This window comes from Typopeltis vanoorti, chromosome 3, assembly GCF_054136105.1.
Source record: "Typopeltis vanoorti isolate ZY-2024b chromosome 3, IOZ_Tvanoo_1.0, whole genome shotgun sequence".
Classification (NCBI taxonomy): Eukaryota; Metazoa; Arthropoda; class Arachnida; order Uropygi; family Thelyphonidae; genus Typopeltis; species Typopeltis vanoorti.
Genome location: NC_143551.1, coordinates 172,816,166 through 172,841,018, shown reverse-complemented (window position 1 = coordinate 172,841,018; position 24,853 = coordinate 172,816,166). Strand labels below are relative to the sequence as shown.

The 24,853-nt window shown below is 37.9% G+C and overlaps 1 protein-coding gene across 5 annotated transcripts in view; it reads right to left on the bottom strand.

The window, feature by feature from the left end:
* The window catches only part of LOC150108743 (twitchin-like), a 2,666,638-nt gene that overhangs the window by 983,227 nt on the left and 1,658,558 nt on the right, over positions 1-24,853 (bottom strand). For all 5 annotated transcript variants that reach the window (XM_090390962.1, XM_090390961.1, XM_090390964.1 and 2 more), the window contains one exon: positions 16,182-16,460. In XM_090390962.1, the coding sequence (XP_090247088.1) occupies positions 16,182-16,460 (279 nt within the window). The remainder of the gene's footprint in view (positions 1-16,181; positions 16,461-24,853) is intronic.

Here is a 24,853-nt window from a genome sequence, read left to right as displayed (position 1 = left end):
CTCTTTCTCAAACTTTGAAAAAAAAAAAATAGTAAACTACATGCAATATTATATAACTTGTGTAACTCTGAACTATTTAATTGTAAATTATTACTGTGATTGCTATTTTAAAGGATAGAAAAAAAAACTATGTTATCATCATTATTATTGAAATTTCATTATATGTAGCACTTAGTGCTGAACCTTGTAAAATAATATACTGAATGTTACTCAAGATGATAATTGTATACTCAATTTTATTGAGAGATCAATAAAAAAAAAATTTTTTTTAATTATTATTATTATTCGAAGTAGATGGGATTAACTTGCCTCACCTATCTACATATAATCCTTGTAATCAAATGCAGAAATGTAACAAAACAGTCAGTAAATTATATAACAATAAAGAAGATAATGAAGATACTGATTATTTTGTGATAATATCATTAATATAATATTACTATGTAATTTGAAAAAATAATGTAATAAATTATTCTTATTATTAAAAAAATATGTAAATAATGAGTTTACATTGTATGTTTGTGAAAAATAGGAAATATAATATTTTAATTGCACATGTGTAAATACTGTTGTAAAATCACTCTTTCTCAAACTTTGAAAAAAAAAAAATGTAATATTATATAACTTGTGTAACTCTGAACTATATAATTGTAAATTATTACTGTGATTGCTATTTTAAAAGATAGCAAAAAAAACTATGTTATCATCATTATTATTGAAATTTCATTATATGTAGCACATAGTGCTGAACCTTGTAAAATAATATACTGATGTTACTAAAGATAATAATTGCATATGTGTACATATTTGAGAGATCAATTATTATTTTATGATTTTTGCTTTTTAATGTTTTTAACCGCTGCAACTACAGCACCACTTCACTTAATAAATATTTTTTTTTCTTCCAAAAATAAAAAATAATAATAACTACGATAAAGAGCCAAGAGGCTATTTCTCCGGAGGCATAAATTAAGTTAAGGGGATAATAAATCCCTCGTTATTTCAAAGCCGGATACGAAACTCGGAGATTGAAATCTATCGAAATCTAAGAGTTTCATGCCAAAGAACTATAGATGAGTCCAAGCGTAAGTCAACACCTGGGTAGTACAACACTAGGGCAACTCAGAGCAAAGGTGGAGCATTCATCACTATCCTTAATATTTTCTCATAATATAAAATTCAGCTCCTAGGAGATGTATTACTGTTTTACATTATGAGGAGAGGTCACTACCCAGACCGGTTTCAACCTTTATTAAGGTCTCATCAGTGAGTAGGTAGACCTGGAATACCAAGGCTTAAGTGAACCGAACTTACATATACCCCTACTAACGAATTGCCAGACCGGTGTACCCATATATTATTATTATTACGATAAAGAGCCAAAAGGCTATTTTTCCAGTGGCATAAATTAAGTTAAGGGGATAATAAATACCTCATTATTTTAAAGCCAGATACGAAACTCAGAGATCGAAAGATTATTTCGATCTCCAAGTTTCGTATCTGGCTTTAAAATAATAAGGGATTTATTATCCTCTTAACTTAATAATAATAATAATAATCATCGTGGGAGGAGATTGTTTTCAGTACAAATTTAAGCATTTGTTTAAAAAGAGTGCTGAGGTGTGCTGAGAGAACCTTGCTTCACCACCTGAACTTGAATTGGAATGACTGCTTATCTTTATTCAAAATGAGGGAAATCTTATTAAAATAATACATGATTAATTTTTTTTTTATTTCTTTTTATTTTTTACAGTTATGATTAATCTATGTTTCCTCAGTTACAATACACTGCTGTAAGTATAACATCACAAGGCTCTTTTTGTTTCATATCAATCCATTGTTTGCATTCTACCTTGTAATCAACTGCTACTGCCACTGAATATGTTCTAAGTTTCAGACCTAATTAACTAGCCTTCTAAACAAAAGAATAGTATTTCCAATACCTTGTTTTTTTGTGTAATATAACTATGGCACAAATTTCTCTAAAACAATGAACAGGACTACCAATTTCAATGTTGCAAGGGCAAAATTTTCAAGATTTGGAATGCAAAGCCAGAATGCAGCGTACTCAGTCAATCATAAAGATATAGAACATAAAAGTTCTATATGCACTCATAATTATCCCAAAAAACACCTGTATTACAACAGAGGGGTTTATCCGCAGAGGATATTCTACCAAGTTATGACTCTAGATCTTGTTTACCGAGTTTCTTTTAGTTTAGTGTTGCCTTTTGTTTCTGTGTGTGTGTGTGTGTGTGTGTGTGTGTGTGTGTGTGTGTGTGTGTGTGTGTGTGTGTGTGTGTGTGTGTGAGAGAGAGAGAGAGAGAGAGAGAGAGAGAGAGAGAGAGAGAGAGAGAGAGAGAGAGAGAGAAAAAGAGAGAGAGAGAGAGAGTACTTAAACTGTACTCCTTGAAGATGTCTCTGTGACCGAGGCAGCTAGATGTTCCCATTGTATCTGGTTGAAGGTAAAGAGTTCTGGAAAACATAAGTGTTATTTTGTGTAGTAATTAGTCATATTTATTACATTTTACTAAAACATTGTTTATTTTGATAGCTTAGTGTCATTGTGTGATTGTTAAGCTGTGTGTCCATGTTACTGGCATTTTTTTTAAAACTAAATTTCGAAGCATGCCTTGGACAAAATAAAAAACAGTGGTATGACAGTGTTTAAAACAAAAAACAGTCTGTACACTATGCTGCATGAATATCAAATTATTAATGACACAGATTTTTCAAGAATGGTTCAATGACATGAGTGCAATATGCAAGCATGGCAAAATGTGAAAAGTGTTTGTAGAGAGGCTGAACAGGAGACGAGAAAAGATATGGATTTGTAGAAAGTGTGATATTTTGTTGGTTTACGAGTTATCAGTGAATGTGAAACAGACTGAAGAAATCGAACCTAGTATAAATGTGGGTGCAAAACACTGTGTGAATAATGGAATGAAAATGAGTCAGACTGAGGGAGCAAAAGAATATACAAATGAAAAAATGAAAGTAAGTGACAGGCAAGCAAAAGAAAGTGGGAATGAGGAAATGGAGGAAAGTTATGGTAGAATGAGAGGGCAAAAGACTGTGGGAGTAACAGAGAGAAATTGCCAGATTGCACGATTTGAACAATGATTGTTCAGACTGAGAAATGAAATGAGGAATATGTGCAGTGATATTAGACATTTGGTAGGAATAAAAGAGTGCAAACAGATGGAATGAGGGAGAGTATAGAAAAAGAGGTGATGAATGACTTTAGAATAGCAATGTGTGGAGAGTCCATTATTAGAGATGTAGTTAATGAGATAGTCTACATGGTCTGCTTTCCAGGAGGGAGAATGAGCGAGATAATTAATGCTTTAGATATGAAATAAATAAGGAAGAGAGTCAGTGGCAGTTGTGAGAAGAAATGATTGGTTTGACATAAGGAGAATGTAAGGATAGATATCAGGAGGTTATTGAGGATGAAAATGTCTCTGAAAGATGACAGTGCAGTAGGAAAGTTTTTTCAGCGTGTTTGCCAAGGTATGACAATGATAAATCGTGATGGAAAGAAAGAATCATGTATAGTATGCTGGCTGTGTTTTCTCCATTAAACATTAACCAACATATAAGCATCCATACCAGATTAGTTATCTCACATGAAAGTGATATCACATATCTTTTTGTAAGTTAAAACTTTCATTATTAAGACTTTTGAAACAGATTTAAAACTGTAAACAACACAGAAAATGAGTGTATATATATTCAGGGCCGGCAGAAGCGGGTATGCAGTGCATGCCTGCGCTGCTACGATGGGGGTGCCGCCACCAGGGAATAAGTTCATAGGTTAATTTTTAAGAAACAAAATTTTTATCATAAAAACAAAATAATTCTTAGAAAGATCAATATTAAAATAAATAAGGCCATATACACTGAATAAAAATTTTTAAAAAAATGTATATTGCCGCCTCTTCGATCAGCTGGCTGTTTACAATTTTGCAGCTAGAGCAGGCTAAATGCTTGCCTGCAGAATGTTGTGTCTACTGCAGTCTATCTAAAGTGAAACGGTGAACAGTTTTATGAGCAGAAACACATCTCAGTAGGCAACTGACAGTAGCGCAGTGCAGACTATTATTTCGTCTCTGTGTTGTGTTGTGTAATAATTTCTTGTGGGTATAAAATAGAAATGGAATCAAAAATTTAAAAAAAAGGTTATCCGCTGCACAAAATCATAAGCATCATGCTGCGAAAGAAGCAGATATTAAGAAACACAGGCTCTTAATAAATTTGTTTAAATATTAAAATATTCTGATGCAGATTGTAACCAACTGGATACATCGGAAATCAGAGTTGAAGAACCGTGCACATCATCCAGTTTGCATGAAGGTACTATTGCAACTATTGAACAAGATAATTGAACACGATTTAAGTGCAAAATAGTTAGGATTTAGTCAACTACAACAAGATTTAGTTGTAGTTGACCACAAAACTAACACATTGTTAGTCTCTGTGAATTTAGAAGATCCAGGTGAACGGGGAAATATTGATGAAAAATTACAAGTTCTTTTAATTGAAATGGGGCCTGTTCAAAATAAAAATATAATATATCCCAGAGATACATATGGTTGTAAATTTCGCGACACATATTATAATAGAAAAATGGAAAACGGGAGCTTGTGCCAAGAACATGGCTCATTTATTCCGAAACTTTAAATTGTTTTTTGCTTTTGTTGCAAACTTGTCGCGCCTACTGAATCAACTGAATCACCCACTGAGTCTTGTAGAAGGTTATAACAATTGGAGAAATGTAAGCACAACTTTACATAGACATGAGACTAGTTTAACTCACATGAAAAATTTCTTAAAATGGAAGGAACTTGATAAAAATTTAAAAAAACAAAACTACTATTGATTTCCAGACTCAAAGCCTGTATGAAATGGAAAAGAAACATTGGACGAGTGTTTTAGAACACTTGATTGAAATTATAAAATTCATTGGTAGCCAAAATTAAGCTTTTTGCGGATCATCTGATAAATTATATGAAAGAAATAATGGCAATTTTTTAAAATTAGTCAAACTGTTTGGGAAGTTTGATCCCATTATGGAAAATCATGTTGAAAGGGCCCTACAATGAAACAATAGTGTACACTGTTTGAGTAAAGACAGTCAAAATGAAATATTGGAAACTTTAAGTAATGCATCAGGGATACAATTTTATTATCAATTCGAAAATCTAAATATTATTTCATAATTTTAGACTGCACACCTGATGCAAGTAAAACAGAACAAATGACAATTATTATTCGCTTTGTTTCCTGTGACAATGGAATTGTCAAGATCAGCGAAAACTTTTTAGGTTTTGCAGATATATCAGATTCCACATGATGTGGTTTATGTGCAACAATCATGGAACAACTGGAAAAATGGAACATTCCCATTGAAGACATGCGAGGTCAAGGGTATGACAATGGGGAAAATATGGGCTCCAAAATTTGCTATTGAACAAAAATCCTCTAGCTTTTTACATGCTCTGTGCTGCTCATACTCTAAATTTAATCATTAACGATGCAACCAAAGTGAATGCAGATATAATTAGTTTCTTTGCAATTATTCAAGAAATATACAATTCTTTTCATTCTCTTACAAACAGTGGGCAATCCTTTTAAAGTTCGTAAAAAAATTAGCATTGAAACAGCCATCAGAAACACAATAGGAAAGTAAAATTAATGCAATCTGCCCTATACAATATCAGTTAGGAGAAATTTATGATGCACTCTTTGAAATTTTAAATAATGAAAATTTTAATAAAGAAACTCAGCATGAAGCACAAACATTATGTGCTAAAATAAAGGACTACAAATTTATTTGCTCTCTTATAACTTGGTATGATTTACTTAACAGAATGAATCCTGTGAGTAAAATGCTTCAAGACAAAAATATGAACATTACACTTGCTTTAGAATCTATCGAAAACTTAAAAATATTCTTACAAGAGTATCGATCAGATACAAATTTTAAAGAAGTTCTAAAAACGCAAAATAACTGAGTGATGAGGTGGATGGAGAACAAGAATTTAAAATTGGTACAGAAGTTCAACGACGAAAGAAGACATGACAATTTGACTACAATCATCATGACGAAACGGCACAATTGCCAGAAGATAAATTTAGAGTGAATGTGTTTTATACACTTCTAGACGTTGCAATGTGTTTGTTAATACAACATTTTGAACAACTAAAAGATATGATAATTTCAATTTCTTGTGTAGATTACTACAAATTAATAACGAAGATTTACGAAAAATTTGTGACGATTTAGAGATTCTCTTGAAGGACTGCAACAATAAAAACACAAATGCAATAGAACTATATGACGAGTTATGTGCTTTCCGGGATATTTTTCGGAAGGATAATTTAAATGTTCAAAAGCCCTTTCGATATTCTTAATTTTATTGTGTCCAATAATTTATCTTTTCCTAACTTTTCAATTGCTTTAAGAATACTATTAACCTTAACTGTTAGTGTAGCAAGTGGTGAACGTTCCTTTTCCAAGTTGAAATTGATTAAAACCTATTTAGAACAAGTATGTCACAAAAAAAGGCTTGTTAGTTTAGCGTTAATAGCTATTGAAAATGATATATGTGCGGAATTAGATGTTAAGACCATTATTTCTAATTTTGTGAATATGAAATCAAAAACTTTAAAGTTTTAATTAAAAAAATTTCAAGTATATTTATGTAATTTAATTTATTTTCTGTTATTCTGTAAAGATATTATTTTTTGAATACTTATTAAATGTTATAATTATTTCTGAATTCTTTTATTATTTTCTCATCTATCTTCAGTTTCTTTTAATTTCCTAAAAGATAGTTCCACCTATAAAAATTATTATTATTATTATTATTATTATTATTATTCAGGCCTCCAAGGAGTCAAAAGACTCATCGAGGGAGGTCCTTTCTAAGACAAAGTCTGTCAAGACTCATCGAGGGGAAGTCCCCCTCTGAGAAACACAAAGTTTATCATACCACTCCTTAAACCCACTGACCGTTCTCGCTTCCACCACTCCATCAGGCAATGCATTCCACGGCTCAACCACCCTCCACACAAAGAAACCACTCCTTACCCTCTTGCTCACAGTTTCCTTTCGTAACTTCCAGGGATGGCCTCTTGTCATCACTCCTTCCCGCTGATCAACCAAGCGAAAGAACTCCCCAGTGTCAACCCTGTAACCACTTCTCAACAGTTTAAAAGTCTCAATCATATCACCTCTCCTTCTTCTATCCACCAAACTCTGCAGTCCACATTCTCTCAGCCGATCCTCATAACTATCCTTGTACAGTCCGGAAACCATCTTTGTCATCCGTCTTTGTATCCTTTCCACGGTTAATTTATCCCCTTCAAATCCTGGGGACCAAATCTGAGAACAATAGTCCAAGTGTGGTCTGATCAGAGACTTATACAATGGAATGATAACCCTCTTATCTCTGCAGGTCAGTGTCCTTCTCATAATAGCAGCAATCCTCTGTGTTACCTTCACCACCTTTGCAATATGTCCCCTAAACTTCAGGTTTCTATCAATCATCAACCCCAGATCTCTTGTCTCCCCTACTTCCTCCAGTATAACTCCTCCCATAGAGTATGCAGCATCCCATCGATGTTTCCCAAACCTCAAGACCTTGCATTTTGCTGCATTAAACTGACACCCCCATTCATTTGCCCATCTATCTAGCTTATTTAAATCCTCTTGCACGGCTACCACATCTGCACTATTACTAATAATCCTTCCAAGCTTCGCATCATCCGCAAACAACTGAATATCCCCCTGCAATCCACTGGCTATGTCATTGATATAAAGGTTAAACAATATAGGTCCCAGTACTGAGCCCTGTGGGACCCCACTTGTAACCCTCTGCCTCCTGGAAACTGCTCCACCATACACAACTCTCTGATACCTATCAGACAGCCAATCCTGAATCCAGTTGACCAATCTGACATCCAGACCCATGTGCTGCAACTTAAATATCAGCTTATCATGTGGCACCCTGTCAAATGCCTTCGCCAAGTCTAAGAAAATTGCAGTATATGCCTTTCCCTCATCTAATGCTCTTGTAACTTTATTATAAAAGGCTAGCATATTGCTAAAACAAGAGCGTCCTTTCACAAATCCATGTTGATTCTCACAGATAACATTACCCTCATCTGCCCAATGCTGTACACGGTCCCTCACTACTTTCTCCAAGATCTTAACAACTACTGATGACACACAGACTGGCCTATAATTAGACACTTCCAGTCTGTTACCACCCTTATGCAATGGCACTATCTTACCTTCCTTCCATTCCCTGGGCACCTTTGCCAAAGCCAGACTTTCATTAAAGGTATTGTCAATTCCCTAGCACATTCTCTCAAAACTCGTGGCGAAATACCATCCAGTCCCACAGCTTTACTGACATCCAGAGTACTCAGTATCTGAAACACACTCTCCTCCTGTACCTCCAGACCTCGTACCAGTCCTATCCCTCTAGCATTAAAACTGACTCCTCTAGGATGAAATACTCCAATAAAGTGTTCATTGAACAATTCCACTATGTCCTCTGCATCAGTCACTCTATTCCCATTTTTATCCCACAATATCATTCTTCCACAGTCATTTCTCCTCCTACTGGCCACATAGCTAAAAAATTCCCTAGGATTTTCTTTGGATCTTAGGGCCAATCTCCTCTCATATTCCAGTTTCGCTTTCCTTACCACACGAGTCACTCTTCTGGCCTGTGTCTTATATTCCTAATGCATCTCTTCACCTGTCTCCTTATATCTCTTCCATAGCCTCTTTTTCGCATGCAATTCCTGTTTAATATTGTTTGTCATCCACTTTACTCCAAATTGCGCCCTCTTCTTCACTCGTGGTATACAACTTACCATTGCTGATAACAAATATTCTTTCACAATTTCCCACGCACTGGTGATATCCCGGCCTTCCAATTCCTCCCTCCATGAAACTTCCCCAAGTTGACGTCTAAGACTATTATAATCACCTGCCTTATAATTCCACATAAGTTCCCGTCTCTTTGATACTCCTGCATGTCTATTCATTTTCCAAGTCAAAACCATATGGTCACTCTCTCCAACTGGTGGGAGAGACGTCAACTCAGTTATTATCAACTCTTCTGATGCTATAACCAAATCCAAAATTTTTGAACCTCTTGTTCCCTCTGTTACATGTTGCCTAAGACATTTGTCCCTCAAGAATTCTAGAAATTCCATTCCCCTATTGTTACATGCATCTTCCTCTCTCCAATTTATACTACTGAAGTTAAAATCTCCCATAACAATCATTCTTCTTGCACTTGCCAAACTTAGCTGTCTAAACATCTCCTGGTCCCCATCCTCTGTGCTCCTGGGTCTGTAGCAACACCCCACTAAATATCCTGTCTTGCCTACCTCTACCTCACACCATACGCTCTCAAAATCATTTGTCTCACTACCTTCCAAATTCTCCACTCTTAGAGGACATAGGTCATCACTTATCATAAGCAGCACCCCACCACCACGCTTTCCCCTCCTATCCTGGCGAAAAATGCTATACCCAGTGACTTCTATACCTGTTTTTATATCCCCTTCTGTCAACCACGTCTCAGTGATCGCAATAATTTTTGGCCAGGCTGATGCTATCTGCGCCACCAATTCCTCTCCCTTATTCCGGATACTCCTGGCATTAGTATACAGCATATAAATGCCATTGTTTCTATACCCAGCATTATCCCTTCTAGACTTCACTGGGCTCAGTCTTACCTGACATTGTCTCCCTTCTCCCAAGTATCCATTCCCACAAGAGGCCACCGCTGCTATCATCCTCCCTGGGACACACTGACTCGTTCAGAACAGCAATCTCTCCAGATGCCTACGTCCTTCCTCATTCAAATGCAAACGGTCTCTCGCAAACAACTCCTCTCTTTCCTCAAACGCACTCCAAGCATCCACATATACCAGTCCTCTCTTGTCACACATTCTCGCTATTATGCCATTCAATATCACCGCTCTTCTGCTCAGCTCATCATTATCATACCTAGGTAACACGCACACTATTTTTCCTCTCTCTGTCTTCTTCCGTACAGTCTCAAGCAAAAATCTCATATCTCTCGCTGCCCGACTTACATTACCACTCAAGTCATTCGTTCCTTCCATCACAATCATCTCATCCACCCTTTCACTTCTCTTAATTGCCATAGCCACCCTTTCTATTGTTCCTCCTGGCAAACACTCCTCACGCATCCTATCCTGAACACCACGGATCATTGAGTCACCATACATTATACCTCTTACCATTCCATCGCTCCTACTGTTTCCATTCTCTCCTCTTCTTTCATTCCCATACCTCTCTCTTCTACTGTTTCCATTCTCTCCTCTTCTAGCACTCCCATACATCTCTCTCATTCCCTCTCTCCTACTGTTTCCATTTTCTCCACTTCTAGCACTTCCATATCCCTCTCTCATTCTGTCTCTCCTACTACTGTTTCCATCCGCTCGTCTTCTAGCATTCCCATACCTCTCTCTCATTCCATCTCTCCTACCGTTTCCATTCTCTCCTCTTCTAGCACTTCCATATCTCTCTCTCATTCCGTCTCTCCTCTTCTAGCACTTCCATATCTCTCTCTCATTCCGTCTCTCCTACTGTTTTCATCCTCTCGTCTGCTAGCATTCCCATACCTCTCTCTCATTCCTTCTCTTCTACTGTTTCCAATCTCTCCTCTTCTAGCACCCCCATACCTCTCACTCATACTCCTTAAATTCTCTCTCTCTCCTACTCTGATTCGCCTTGCATTCATCTCTTCCATTCTCCTAATCTTATCTTTCATACTTCTGCTCTCATTCACTAGACATTCCACCTCCTCTTTCAACTCATCTATCTCCCGCTGCAGGTCAGTCACTCTTTATCTAAATTCACTCTCCCAAACAAAACCATCTCCTAAACTTCCACAGTCACTCACACCTTCCACACTATCAACCATTATTTTCTCATTCTCTCCTATCATACTACTCGTCTTCCTACATTCATTCTCCGTTCCTGGAGCAACAAAGTCGGATATCGATATATCTAATGTAGTTATTTCCTCCAACTGCCTGCATTTTGCGCACATACGCTCTCCACTCTCTTTAACAAACCACATATGTAATTCCTTAGAAGCATACATGCCGCAAGTACTGCATGCCACAAAGTCCCTTATGATATTGCTAATAATCGAGTTCTTAAATGGCGGAGGACTTGGCGTTACGTCACTTGCGACTGCTGCTGAATCCACCATCATTCCTTACTGCCGAGTAGCGTAATCCTTAATAATTATTCAATTAATAAATAAGGGGGGAAAAAAGTACAAACATCAGAACATTTAAGTACTAATATAATTAAATAAAATGAAATATAACTAAATACAAAGTAACTTAGCTTCGTTTTGTCTTCCACCGTTACGCGTTCGATTCTGACGGTACCAACATATATTATATCGCGACAGCAACTAACTTCCGAAAAACAACCACTGAAGTACACTCGTATTCAGAGAAACAATTCAGCACTCAAAAACGTATAAAAACGGGAAAAAAACGGACTATCGAGTTCTACCGATTAAAAATCACTTTCTTCTGCACAGCTCAAATTCACCGCCACGTGCTACGGCGACGCTACTAAGAATTTAGTAACTTGTAAAATGCAAGAATTTTTTAAACTTCTTAAAAAATATCCATTAACTGCACTACAGCTGTTCCAGTATGGCAGACTGTGCTATAGATATAGATCACTGGATCCCCATGGGAAAAAAACCTCCCTCTTATACAGAAACAGATGGAGATTGGAGAGATTGTTCTTGAAATCTCTCTGCAGTACAAAATTCTCCAAACCTAAATAAATTCAGCTGCATCACACTGCGAAAAATATAGAAGGTTATCATTTTTGAAACATTCAGCAAGATTCCACAACACACTATTAAGGAGCCAGCGTTTTGAAATCAGTCTGTGATTGCCTTTCTGCTGGTGTGCCTATGTGCACCTAGTTTGGTTTTTCTTTGTGAAGTCCTCGTAACCATGGACCAGGGCAAAAATATCAGCTTATAAACTAATCACCTAAATAAATTTAGATAGTTAATTATTGCTTTTTAATGTGTTTTCTCCATTAAACATCAAGATGGCCTTCCTCTTTCAGGGTATGGTATCTTAGAAGAGGAAAGTCAACAGTGGTAAGTCATGGAGATCTGTTTCGGGACCATGGTGGTGATAAGGATATGGCTTCAAATTATAGGTCAATCTGTATATCTGGAGTTTGGTGAGAGGTAGGATACAAAATTGAATTGAAAACAGCAGTATTCTTTGTGGTTATCAGCATGGGTTTGTTAGGGGGGGGGGATTATGTTTTACCATCTTACTTATATGCTATAACATGGTGACAAATACCTTAGACAGGGGGATGCTTATAGAGTGATGTACTTGGATTTTGCAAAAGCTTTTGATAGGCTGCCACATGACAAACTATTAAATAAATTTAAAGATATGGAATTGGATAACAGACCTGAGTTAAATCAGTGATTGGCTGTCAGATAGATATTAGAAAGTTGTATATGGGGGATGAGGTATACTGTAGGAGGAAAGTCACTAGTAGTGTACTGCAGGGGTCGGTTTTGGGACCATTGGTTGTTCAATTTGTTTATTAATGATACTGGGATGGGATTTACTAGCGATATACAGCGGTTTGTAAATGATTCAAAACTCAAGCAAAGCATGATACAAAACAATGTCAAGCAGCTGTTATGATCTTGCAGGAAGACTTGAATTGCATGAATTGACAGGTAAGTGGAACTGTCAGTTCAATGTTGCAAAGTGTAAGGTTTTGAAATATGGTAAGCAATGATGGGATGCAAAGTATACGCTTAGTGGGGAAACTTTACAGGAGATAGAAGAAATGAGAGATCTGGGAGTGATGTGGACAAGGATCTGAAATTCAGGGGCCACGTTGCACAAGTTATGAAAACATCACATTGGATAATGGTAATGATGTGGAGGAGATCCTGACATGCAGAAATAAATACATATACTAAAAAAAACATGAAACAAGCACCATACATATTAAAAATAGTACAAAATGCAGTGAACTTAAAATGTCTTTAAGTAACAAAAGTATGATTGACATAATAGAACAGAGATTGCATGACACCAAATAAAAATATTGGCAATCCATTATTGAACGTTTAATATACATAATCCAGTATTTATCACAGTAATGTATAGCTTTTAGAGGATTGTCTAAAAATTATATAAATTTGATAATGGGAATTTTTTTAAATTAATGGAAACAATTGCAAAATGTGATACAATAATGTCTGAACATTTATGGTGCATTCAAACTCCAAGGAAAAAGAATATTGGCCATTATTTAGGAGATGACATACAGAATGAAATTATTCATATGATTTCTGAAAGTATACAGAAACAAATTTTAGACATGGTTCAAAACACAAAATATTACTTGGTAGGATATGACAATGGTGCAAATATGTGTGGCAAACATAACGGGCTTCAACAAAAAATTATTGACACAAATTCTACAGCTTTCTTTGTTCCATGCTCTACATACTCATTAAATTTAGTATTTTATGATGCCGTCAAACAGTTGATTTTTTGGCATTGTCCAGAAATCGTACAATTATTTTTCCACTTCTACTAAGCAATGGGCTATACTGAATTCTCATATTCAAAATTTAATTTTAAAAACGTTGTCAACTTCATGATGGGAAAGCCGTATAGAAACGATAAAGCCTCTTAAAATTAACATACATGAAATTTATTAAGACCTCTTCTAAATAACTGAAAACATAACTAAAGATGTTGAATCAAGAGCACAAGCTAATCTTGTTTTAAAATTTACGTCGTTTAAATTTTTTTTTGTGCAATTATTATATGCCATAATATTTTAACTAAAATGAATGTCATCAATAAAATGATGCAAACCCTTCATTTAATATACAAACAATAATATGTTGAACAAATTACAAAAGAATTAACAGATTATAGGACAGATCAAAATTTTGAAAATGTTATTAATTCTGCACAGTAGCTGCCAGATATTTTGGATGTAGAACCAGTATTCCTAGATATTCAAAAAAGAAAAAGAAAATAATATTTGGTTATGAAGTGAATGATGAACTTCTAACTAGTACAAAAGATAATTTTATAATAGACTTCTTTTTTTACGATATTAGACAGTACTCTACCATCTCTAATTGAAAGGTTTATGATGTTAAAGAAGAGAAGGGGGGGGGGGGGTAGTTATCTTAACACATTGCAAAGATTTACACTTGAAATGAATGATAAAAATCCAAATGATCATGATATTGATGGTAATGTCCTTTTCGAGGAACTCAAAACTTTACAATGTTTAAAAAAAAAGATATATCCTCTTACGATTTGTTGAACTTCATATATGAGAACAATTTACATGATATGTTTCCAAATATTTCAGTTGTTTTAAGAATTTATTTAACACTATCACCATCAGTGGCTTCATGGAAAAGAAGTTTCTCGAAACTCAAAATAATTTACAATCAACTATAACCCAAGAACGTTTAGCAGAGTTGTCTATAATATCTATAGAAAATGATATTACAGATAATTTAGACTTTCATGAATTGATTAAGAATTTTTGGCATTAAATTCATGAAAGTTTACAATTTTTTTGATTTTATAAGGACCATGATGTCATTCATGATGTGATTGTATTTATAAATTTATGTATTTCTTATGTATATATGATCCAAAAGTTATTTTGCTATACATATAATTATATACTTCACTTTTCATATGATTTCCTTGTTTTGTTTTGCATGATTACACTTGTACTTATTACTGTAATAAATATATATTATAATTATAAAAATGTTTCCTTTTTTAATTACTTTCATTGACTTTCAAGGGGAGTGGTTTTTAAAGTTTGCACAAAGGCAGCTCATATGCACCCAGTGGCCCTGCTAGCTATGCTAAGTACTTATTTTAGGAATTGGAGATTATTGCTAAACATAAATAAAAGAAGTATCTAGTTTTCACTTCTGACATAAGCAGGTCCATGAGCAACTCTAAGCTGAGATGAATGGTCAAATACTAAAGTACAACCCAAATCCTAAATATCTGGGAATCACACTTGACTGGACCCTGACATTGTGTCAGCATCTCACAACACTTGCTTTTAAACTGGCATCCTACAACATCATCTAGCACATCATGAATAGCCTCAGCAGAGATGCTCCAGACTGTAACTATCAGCTTGATCTATGCTTCTGCTGAATACTGTGTACTCGAATACTGTGTACTATTGTGTTCCTGTCGATTTGTGACAGGAACACAATTTGTGTTCCTGTCACAAATCGACCCTCCTATGCTGGTTCCCAGTTTTAAGCAAAATTGAGCCACCATGTCTATTCAGAAAACATTTCCTTCAAAGAGAATACACAAAAATCACAAACAACCCAACTCTCAATGCACTGATCTGGAAGTAGCAGGCCATGGCAGACTCAGATCTTGGCATCCCTCCTTGAAAACTGTAATACAGCTGATCGATAAGGGATTTAATATTTGCAATGCTTGAAAAGAAGAGATGGTACAATATGTCAACACCGTTCAACAAAAAAGTTATAAAAGATCAAATTAGTCATCTGTACCTAATGATCTCCCTCGTTGAGCCTGACAAACACGCGTTTCTGGAAAATAGGGAAAGGAGACTTACTGTGACACTGCTGAGCCTTGAAAGCAAGCCATGATCACTAGCCAGCTATCCAGGAACACCTGTCTTTCCAAGCAGAGGTCAATGTAATGAAAGAAATAATAATACCAGGATCCTCCTTTCCAGATGTCCACAGGTTGCACCACTGGCAAGGCGTTAGATAACAGTGATAATGGTCTGGATGATAGGATAGTAAAAAAGACTCGGGAGAAGTAATTTTCTAATTTCAAGCTGATCTATATGTTGAATGAGACAATGAGTATTTTTAGAAACTTTGGAAGCCACTTGAAGAAGTGTTAAGGCATAAGAAACTGGAAGGAAAAATTTTTAAAAGTCTATAGGAAAAGGTTCTTGGGAATATTTCATGGAAACGACATCATTATTTCTCAAAAAATAAATAAATAATGTGAAGATTATTTATTTATTATTATCTAACATGTTCAATACTTACTCAAAACAATAACTTTAAGTGTCCCAGAATCAGTGCCACTACTGTTAGTTAGCTTAAGAGTATATAATCCACTATCTGCTCGAAGCGTATTGATTATATCGACCACAGTATATGTCTCCAAGGATGAAATGCTGCATCTGTCATCAGTTTTTAGAGATTTACCATTAAGATCCCACAAAACTTCTGGAGGTGGTTCCCCAACAAATTTAATATCAATATGAAGGATCTGTCCAACTTTGACTCTATGCTCTTTCATTGGTGTTATAATACGCGGAGCCACTAAGTAAGTAAATAAATGTATATATACATACATATATATATTTATATACATATACATACACACACACACATATATATATATATATTTTTTTTTAAAGAATAAATTTTAAATGACTTTAAACCAAGATAAAATATTAAATTTTAATGATAATGATACAACTAGTTTCAGCCTTTTACAGCTTCTTCAGGTATCCACTAAAGGTAGAATACAGTAATAAAAAATTGAAGTTACAAAAAATTGAGAATTACAGGCAAAAAATGCAATATATATAATTGACACAAAAATGTTGTATTTTTCAAGTCGTTCTATCTAACATGCTATTGTTTGCTGCATGCATGCTTGCAGATTCTCATGAGCACCAGTATTGAACAACTGCAGTATGGCTATCAGGGATGTTATAACTCAAATTGCTGTTCAAATGTTCAGGATTAAGGAGGATTTTGCTGGACTCCACAATTTTCCTTTCAAACTCATCACTACAGCGAAAAATGTTTTCGGATTTATCCCAGCAAACTGAGTGACTCTGTAGATCATCATGAGAGTTATTACAGAAAAGAACAAGACTGGATGGTGCAGATGCATGTGATCTTTTATAGGAGATGTCTCTCGTATACGTATATATATATATATATATATACATATAAGAGAGACATCTCCTATAAAAGATCACATGCATCTGCGCTATCCAGTCGTCATGTTCTTTTCTCTAATAACCCTTATATGTAGAAAGTATTTTACCTTGGGTATAATAAATGATAAAAATACCAAGCAATTTTAAACCTGGTTTTACTCCATTTCCCAAGTAAGCAAACAGACAATAAGTCAAGTTTGCACCTGCAAATGATGCAAGTCTAGCTGATCCTACAGGTAGGATACCTACAGGTATTTCTAGCCTAGCTCCCACTGATGAGACCTTTTTTCAGCGGCCCTGAGAGAAAGCTCCATGTTCCAGTCCTTCAAACCTGTTCCAGTGGATTCCAGCAACAGTTTAGGAGAACTGAAAATCGAGCTCCGATTGAAGTCCTGCCTTGGTAAGATTCCTTTGTTCTTTTTGTGGTTTTTTTTAGGCTTATTACACGGCATTCCGCTATTTTATAGGAATAGACTATCCTTGGAAAGTTTTCTTCCTTTCTTTCGTTAAATAATGTCTTCGGTTTTACCGAGGGTAAGAACCCTCGGGTTCGAAATAGATACTGGTATTCACCAGAGGACGTTTGCGAGGGCTATTATTGACTGCATCGGGGCAGACAATATTTCCGGTTTCACCCCTTATGGGGGGGAAGGTTTCAAGTTGTATGCAAAGATGCTGCAACTAGAGAAAAATTTCTGAAAGGAGTCGAGTGCGAGGCAAAAATTTTTCAACCTTTTGTGGTAGGAAGCTTTGTCAAAAGAGTAAAAATAGATCGTTTTCCCTTGAATACTTAGAAGAAGACAATGACATCATAACTAAAGTATTCTCGAAATGGGGAGCTGTTTGGAATATCGAAATTGGCACGGACGCTGAGATCCCACAATGGAAATCTGGTGAAGTCACCTTTTCCATCAAGATGAAGGCAGAAATTCCGAATTTCGTCAAGATAGGATCGGCCAGGGTAATGGTGAGTTACCCGGGAGTAAAGAGGCAATGATTTAGATGCGGCGCCCTCACTCATCTAGGGGCCCAGTGCCCGAAGTTAATATGCAAGAACTGCCTAACAGCGGGCCATACAGTAGCACAGTGCCAGTCAGCATGCCTAAAATGCGGCACAAACGGCCATAAGGTGGACACCTGTCCGGAGAGAAACCTGGCCGAAAATTTGGGAGGCAGTATTATGCCTAACACGGAAGCAACAGCCAAAAATGTCATTGGCGCAGAACCGAATGAGTTCCCTACCCTGAAGGCCACGCATGAGGGAACAACAAGAAAGAATCATGCCACCACGTCTGAAACACTGCCGAATACACCAATAGAGAAACCTACAACCAGGAAAGACAAAAGGCAGAAAGAACCAGCCACCGAGCAAACCGCCACTACAAATGTAGCAACCGAAAATAACCAGCAGCACCAACAAAAAGGAACTATCACTGCAGTCACAATAGACGAGGACACGGAGGCAGTAGATATGGAAATCAACAATGCAGAAATCACACAAAAGAGGCCAGCCAGCCCTGAAGAAGTAAATATAAAAAAACCCAAACCAGCTGAAATTGGAAAAATAAAGTCAATTTCAGAACCCACAAAGTTCCCTCACACAAAGGCCAATGCACCTATGTTGCATCTCTTAAAAGATTTCCCTGAGGAGGAGGAGGAGGCAAGACTACAAAAAGCAATAGAAACATTCGGAGACATTCAATTGATACTCACAGGACAAAACGGGCCAAGAGTCGTCAGTGTAGAATGGAACGATGTGTTTGTCGATAATATAGATGAAATCACTCCTGAAAAGATCATTGGTCTTATCGATGCAGAGGACAACGTGGGACTAGCACTGCACAGAGGCCTCTACATGCTAAACCATGTCCATGGAGACAAATTAGCAGATCTCATCATTAAAACCCACAACAATAGGTAGCAGGAGGATTTAAACCTCGCCTAACAAGTCAGTCGACTCCTAGTATCGATCTGCCAGAGAGGGAAAAAAAAAAAAAAAAAAAAATTTCCTTTAAGTTTTGTTTCCGTTTAAATTTTGTCCACACAGGAGGGGGTATCCTGAGAACCTGGGCTGCGAAGGCTTACACCGAGGCGGTGCAGCTCCTTGTGGGCTGCATCACCCAGGCCAGGCTTTTCCCCCACTCTCCTCAGTTTAAATTGGTTTTTCAGGTCACCCAGGTGTTTTTTTTTTTTCCTCCGGTTTGTCTTTGCTATTAGGGATATGTAACTTCTTGTGTCCTTTCTCAGTTTTTCTTTTTTAAGTGTCCTCTTTCATTTGTTTTTTACTACTTTCGCCGGCCAGACATCTGAAGAGATGACTGGCCGTCGAGAGCTGAAAAGAATGGATGGAGGAAGGAAATGTCGGAGATCTGCTTCGTGATGACTCTTGAGTGTGGCCAAGCAAATCGACTGAGGCCTCTTTTAACTACCTACTACTATCAACTCTCTTTTCTACTCCTCTCTTACTATCAATGTACTCTCAGCACAACTTTTTGACTCTAAAGAGGCCAATGATGATGAGATATGAACTCCCATTCTACCTCAATAAAGGTTGAAACCGGTCTGGGTAGTGGCCCCTTGCCTTTAATACAAAACATCATGCATCCCCTTCTCGGAGATGTTTTGGCATTAAGGGTAAATATTAAGATTAGTGATCAGAGCTTATGCCACCTTTACCACGAGTTGCCTTGGTCTTGCACTACCTGTAGGATCAGCTAGACTTGCATCATTTGCAGGTGCAAACTCGACTTATTGTCTGTTTGCTTACTTGGGAAATGGAGTAAAACCAGGTTTAAAATTGCTTGGTATTTTTAACATTTATTATACCCAAGGTAAAATACTTTCTATATTTATATCTCCTCCAGAGATTTTTATTTAATAAGGTTAAAACACCTTATGGCAACTTGTTCTGGTAAAATACTTATAAGCTCTGTATTACTAAATCTTGGTATTTCTAGCCTGGCTCCCACTGATGAGACCCGAACATTCGCACCATTATTCGCCAAGACGTGAAAGAGAGCTCCACTTGGAAGAAGAAAGAACCTGTGCCTACCAGTCCAAAAGAGGATCCAGTTCCTGTGGTCCGAAGAGAGAGCTCCATGCTCACTTTCTACAGAAGTACCTCGGCGTTGGTAAGACCTTTTTTCTTTTCTTATTATTGGCTCTTTTACCCATTCCTTCTGGTATCTCTTCGCTTGTTGTGAGGGACACCGGGCGTTCCCCGATTTCGCCCTCCTTTACCTCCCCCCTTCTACAGCCAGTAGTTAGGTCTTCCCCCAACAATGCCGTTATTCTTACCCAGAACTAGAACGCTTGGCATCGAAGTCAAGCGGCTCCCAGATGAGTGGACGTTAGTGAAAGCTCTGATTGATACAGTAGGGGCAGAAAACATATACGGTTTCACACTGTACTTAAAAGAAAGATTCCAAATTGTGGTCAAAAATGACCAAACAAGAAGCAAATTATTAGAGGGTTTCCCCTGTGCAGGACAAACGATCAAACCTTATTTAATAGGGAGTTTACGGAAAACGTTAAGAATAACAGATTTCCCTTGGAATACCTGGAGAATGAAGACAACGTCAAGAAATATTTTAGCTAATGGGGCGATATTATTAGTATCAAAGCATTTGAACATGCATATTACAAAGGCTGGAAAACAGGCGACATTGAAATACAGATGGATATGAAAAAGGAAGTTCCCAACTTCATTTTAGTGGGCCAAACAAGGGTCATGGTTAACTACCCGGGTGTTAAAAGATTGTGTTTCCGATGTGACTCTGAGGGTCACATGGGCAGAATGCCCAAAACTACAGTGCAGAAATTGCAAATCAACAGAGCACAGAATAGTAAACTGCACAGAAGCTTGTCTTAAATGTGGGGACTTGACCCATAAAGTGGACACGTGCTCGCACAGAACACTCTCAGAAGCAGCTGGAGGGACCATAACAACGATCAGGGCTATACCCCTCGGTAAACCTGAGGTATCATCAGGGAGCGATTTTCCAGAGCTCCGGCAACAGACCGAAAAAGAAACACTAGCAGAAAACACAACCTCCATGAAACCCGTAATGGGTAAGACACCCAGGGCAACCTGCCACATTAAGGAAATAACAGCCAACTTCGAAACCTGCAGCAAAGAGGAAGAAGTTGTAACAACCAGCACCCCAATAAAGCACACAAGAGAGGCAGAAACAGAAGAGGCAAAAAAGGCTAAACAAAGCAGCTTACTCTCGTCAGAAGATGAAATGGACAACATCCAAACTACAAGCCAACGCGAAGGCACCCAGCCCCTTGAGGAGGCGGTAACAAAGACAGGAAACCTATCTCCAGTAGCAAACCAACCTGCAAAATCCCATTCACACATCTGCAGCACGGACATTTATAGCATCACAGAAATGGAATTTCAAAACGACCTCGTTATGGATATTCCAAACAGCTCCGATAGTGAATCACAGGTGGAAGATGTAGAGCAACAAACAGACAACAACCCCCCCCCCTTTCCTCCAAATACCAACATGGATTTCAAAATTGCCACTTTAAACACCAACGGTTTACGCAACCCCTTCGCACAAAGCACTGTCTGGAAACTAATGTTAAGGTACAAAATTAATATCCTCCTGATTCAAGAAACCCATTTTTATAAGCATTGGGACGTGGAGAACTTCTTGAGAAGTTACCCAATCACCAGCTACTGGTGCTTTGGGGATGCTCACTCGCGAGGGGTGGGGATACTAATTCGCCCCCAATCGCAGGGGGTTCTTCAACGTCCAGAAGCACGCCATGGGACGTCTAATAATGGTGGACTGGAAATATGGTGGCCGTACCATCTGGCTTGTTGCAGTATAAGCCCCGAACAGCCCATACCACAGAAGCGGTTTCTTCTCTGCCCTTGAAAACTATCTCTTGGGAGCAGAATACCTAATAGTAGCCGGGGACTGGAATTGTGTGGAAGACACACGTTTGGACAAAGTAGGCAGGAACGCAAACTCCGGAACCGGTGGAACCGCCACTCTAAAAAGACGCTGTGTAAATTTTGATCTCGTCGATGTCTGGAGGAGGAATAACCCATCGAAGGTAGAAACAACGTGGTGCCGCGGCCAGATATCGACGAGACTAGATAGGATGTACGTGTCCCAAAACTTGGAACAGTGTGTTCAAAGGACACGTCACACCACAGCACACAACATGTTAACAGACCACAAATTGGTCATTTTAAAAATTACACTCCCAGAGGTTATGGAAACAGCCAGAGGTCCTTGGAGGCTTCCTCCTACCTTTCCCAGTCTTTTTAGCGACCAGCTACAGAAACTCTGTGATGAATGGACAAACATCAACTATGATTGGGAAAACTGGCTGCACTATAAGTGGCAGGCTAAGGAACTGTTTCAAAAATGTGAGCGCGAAAGAGTCTACCAACAACGTAAACGGCTGAGGGATCTCTACAGGAAACTCAGCTGGTACCGGTCAAGCGAACGGAGCGGAGTTCGCTGCGGACATCTTATCAGACCGGTAGAAATAGAGCTGCAGCAAGAGAGGCAGAGTAGAGTCGATGACCTCGACTTTCGCACGAGACTCTATCTCAGAAATTTGGAAACACCCTCCGCCGCATTCTACAATCAACAACGGGTGGCAGCAAACGATGAAAGAACGATTTACCAGATTGAGGAGAAAGGCCAGATTCTAAATTCAACCCATGAAATACTCCATCACTTTCACCAGCAGTATCTAGGCATCTTCGCTGACCAGCAGGGCATGGATGACTTCAGTGAGTGGGACGTCAAACGTTTTCCCGAGCATCTTAGCGCCCTGCATGACAGGCCGATAATTGCAGCTGAAATAAAAGCCACGTGCAAAACGATGAAGACAAAAAAGACCCCAGGGCCAGACAGAATAGAATGTCTGGGATAGAATGATATAGATCTATCTGGGACCTTGTACTGCCAGCACTAGTAAAGATCTTTAACGAATTCCTCACTTCGGGAAACATCCCCGAGGAATACGCTAAGAGCTATACAATCTTTATCCCCAAAAAAGACCGAGATCGGACCTTGTCAAATAACTGGCGTCCCATGTCCTTAACTATCCTAGACTATAAACTTTTCGCAAAAATTATCTGTACATGCATTAAGGGCGGAATAGAAAACATAATAACAAGTTCACAGGTCTATGGAATCCCAGGTAGATCTATGGAATTTAATCTCTTCCTGCTAATAGACCTAATCAGACTGGCCAAGGAAAAAAAATACCCCCTGGCACTTCTCTCCACCGACCTTGAAAAAGCGTTCGACAGCGTCAGCCACACGTACTTACAGGACACCCTAAAAAAAGTAGGCATAGGCCCGAGACTTCGGCGTACAATTAAACATATGAACGCGGAGGCCTCGACACAACTGTCTATTAATGGGTTTCTGACAGAACCAATCCGTATAAAGAGAGGGGTTAGGCAAGGCTGCCCACTAAGCCCCCTTCTCTTTTCCCTAGCATTAGAACCCCTCATCAAAAGAATAGAGAACACCCCTGCAATAAATGGTATTCCATTGCCCCAAGTCTCCAAACAGTGCAAAATAGTAGCATATGCAGATGATGTAGTGGCCACACTCAAAGACTCTGAGTCTATCTGCATCTATCTTGACATACTGCAAAACTTCAGCATAGTCAGTGGTCTCCGAGTTAATGCACAAAAACCAAAATCAAAAATTTTGGAAATTTCCATAACACCGGACTTCCCTACGGTTTAGCACTGCATACGCAGCCGCTAACAATACTAGGAGTTCCCTTTTCTGAGTCGCTAGCTTTACCAGTTAAAAAATTACAGGAAATAAGTACGGAGAAGATAAGTCTATTCAAACCGACCTTTTTCTCCTTTTATGGCAGAGCCACAGTGATAAAAACAATCATTACCCCAGTGCTGATGCACACAGTCAATATCACAGGCATCACACTGCTACAAGAAAACCAATTAGCCAAAAAACTCATAGATTTCTTCTGGAATGAAAAAAAACATGAGGTTAAAAAACAATACCTGCAACTAAAACATGAAGGGGGGGGTACGCTCTGCCTGATCTCAAAAGCTTGCTTTATGCAAATACATTCAAAACCGTATGGAAGGCCTTAAACTCAAACCATATTTCAGGCCTCCTAATTAGATATTTTATAGGACTTTTCCTCCCCCTCTTTGGAACCACGGACTATGCTGGACCCCGTGCAAGGGTTGTGCCCAAGTGGTACCGCACACACTAGTAAAATCACTTACAGTACTTAAAGACAAAGGAACAGAAATCCTCACACACAAACCCAAAGCAGTATACTGGGATTTCTTCCAACTCTCCAGGCATGATACACCAAACCTCGGGACAAACAATGAAATTCTCTTTAAAAACATCAAGAATAGCTGGGGACAGCCTATTCATCGGGATCTGGCCTGGCGAATAGCTTATGGGCAGCTCCCAGTGAAACAGGTTAAATCTAGGTACGTACCCAGTCCGTGTGATCCCTTTTGTGATGTCTGCCGGGGCGTGAAAACTGTGGAGCATTTCTTTTATTTTTGCCCACCTGCCCAACACGTCTGGCAAAGACTGAGCACAGCACTGGGAATCCTGATGCTATCACTAGAAGAGGTCATACAACTGCAATTCCCGTCACCAGTCAACAAGACCCAAAAATTCGCCATTTTTTAATTAACGTCTTAAAGTCTCACATCTGGAAGGTACGGAAAAAATCCCAGGTACGGGATGCAAATTTAATGTACGCAGGAATAAGGAA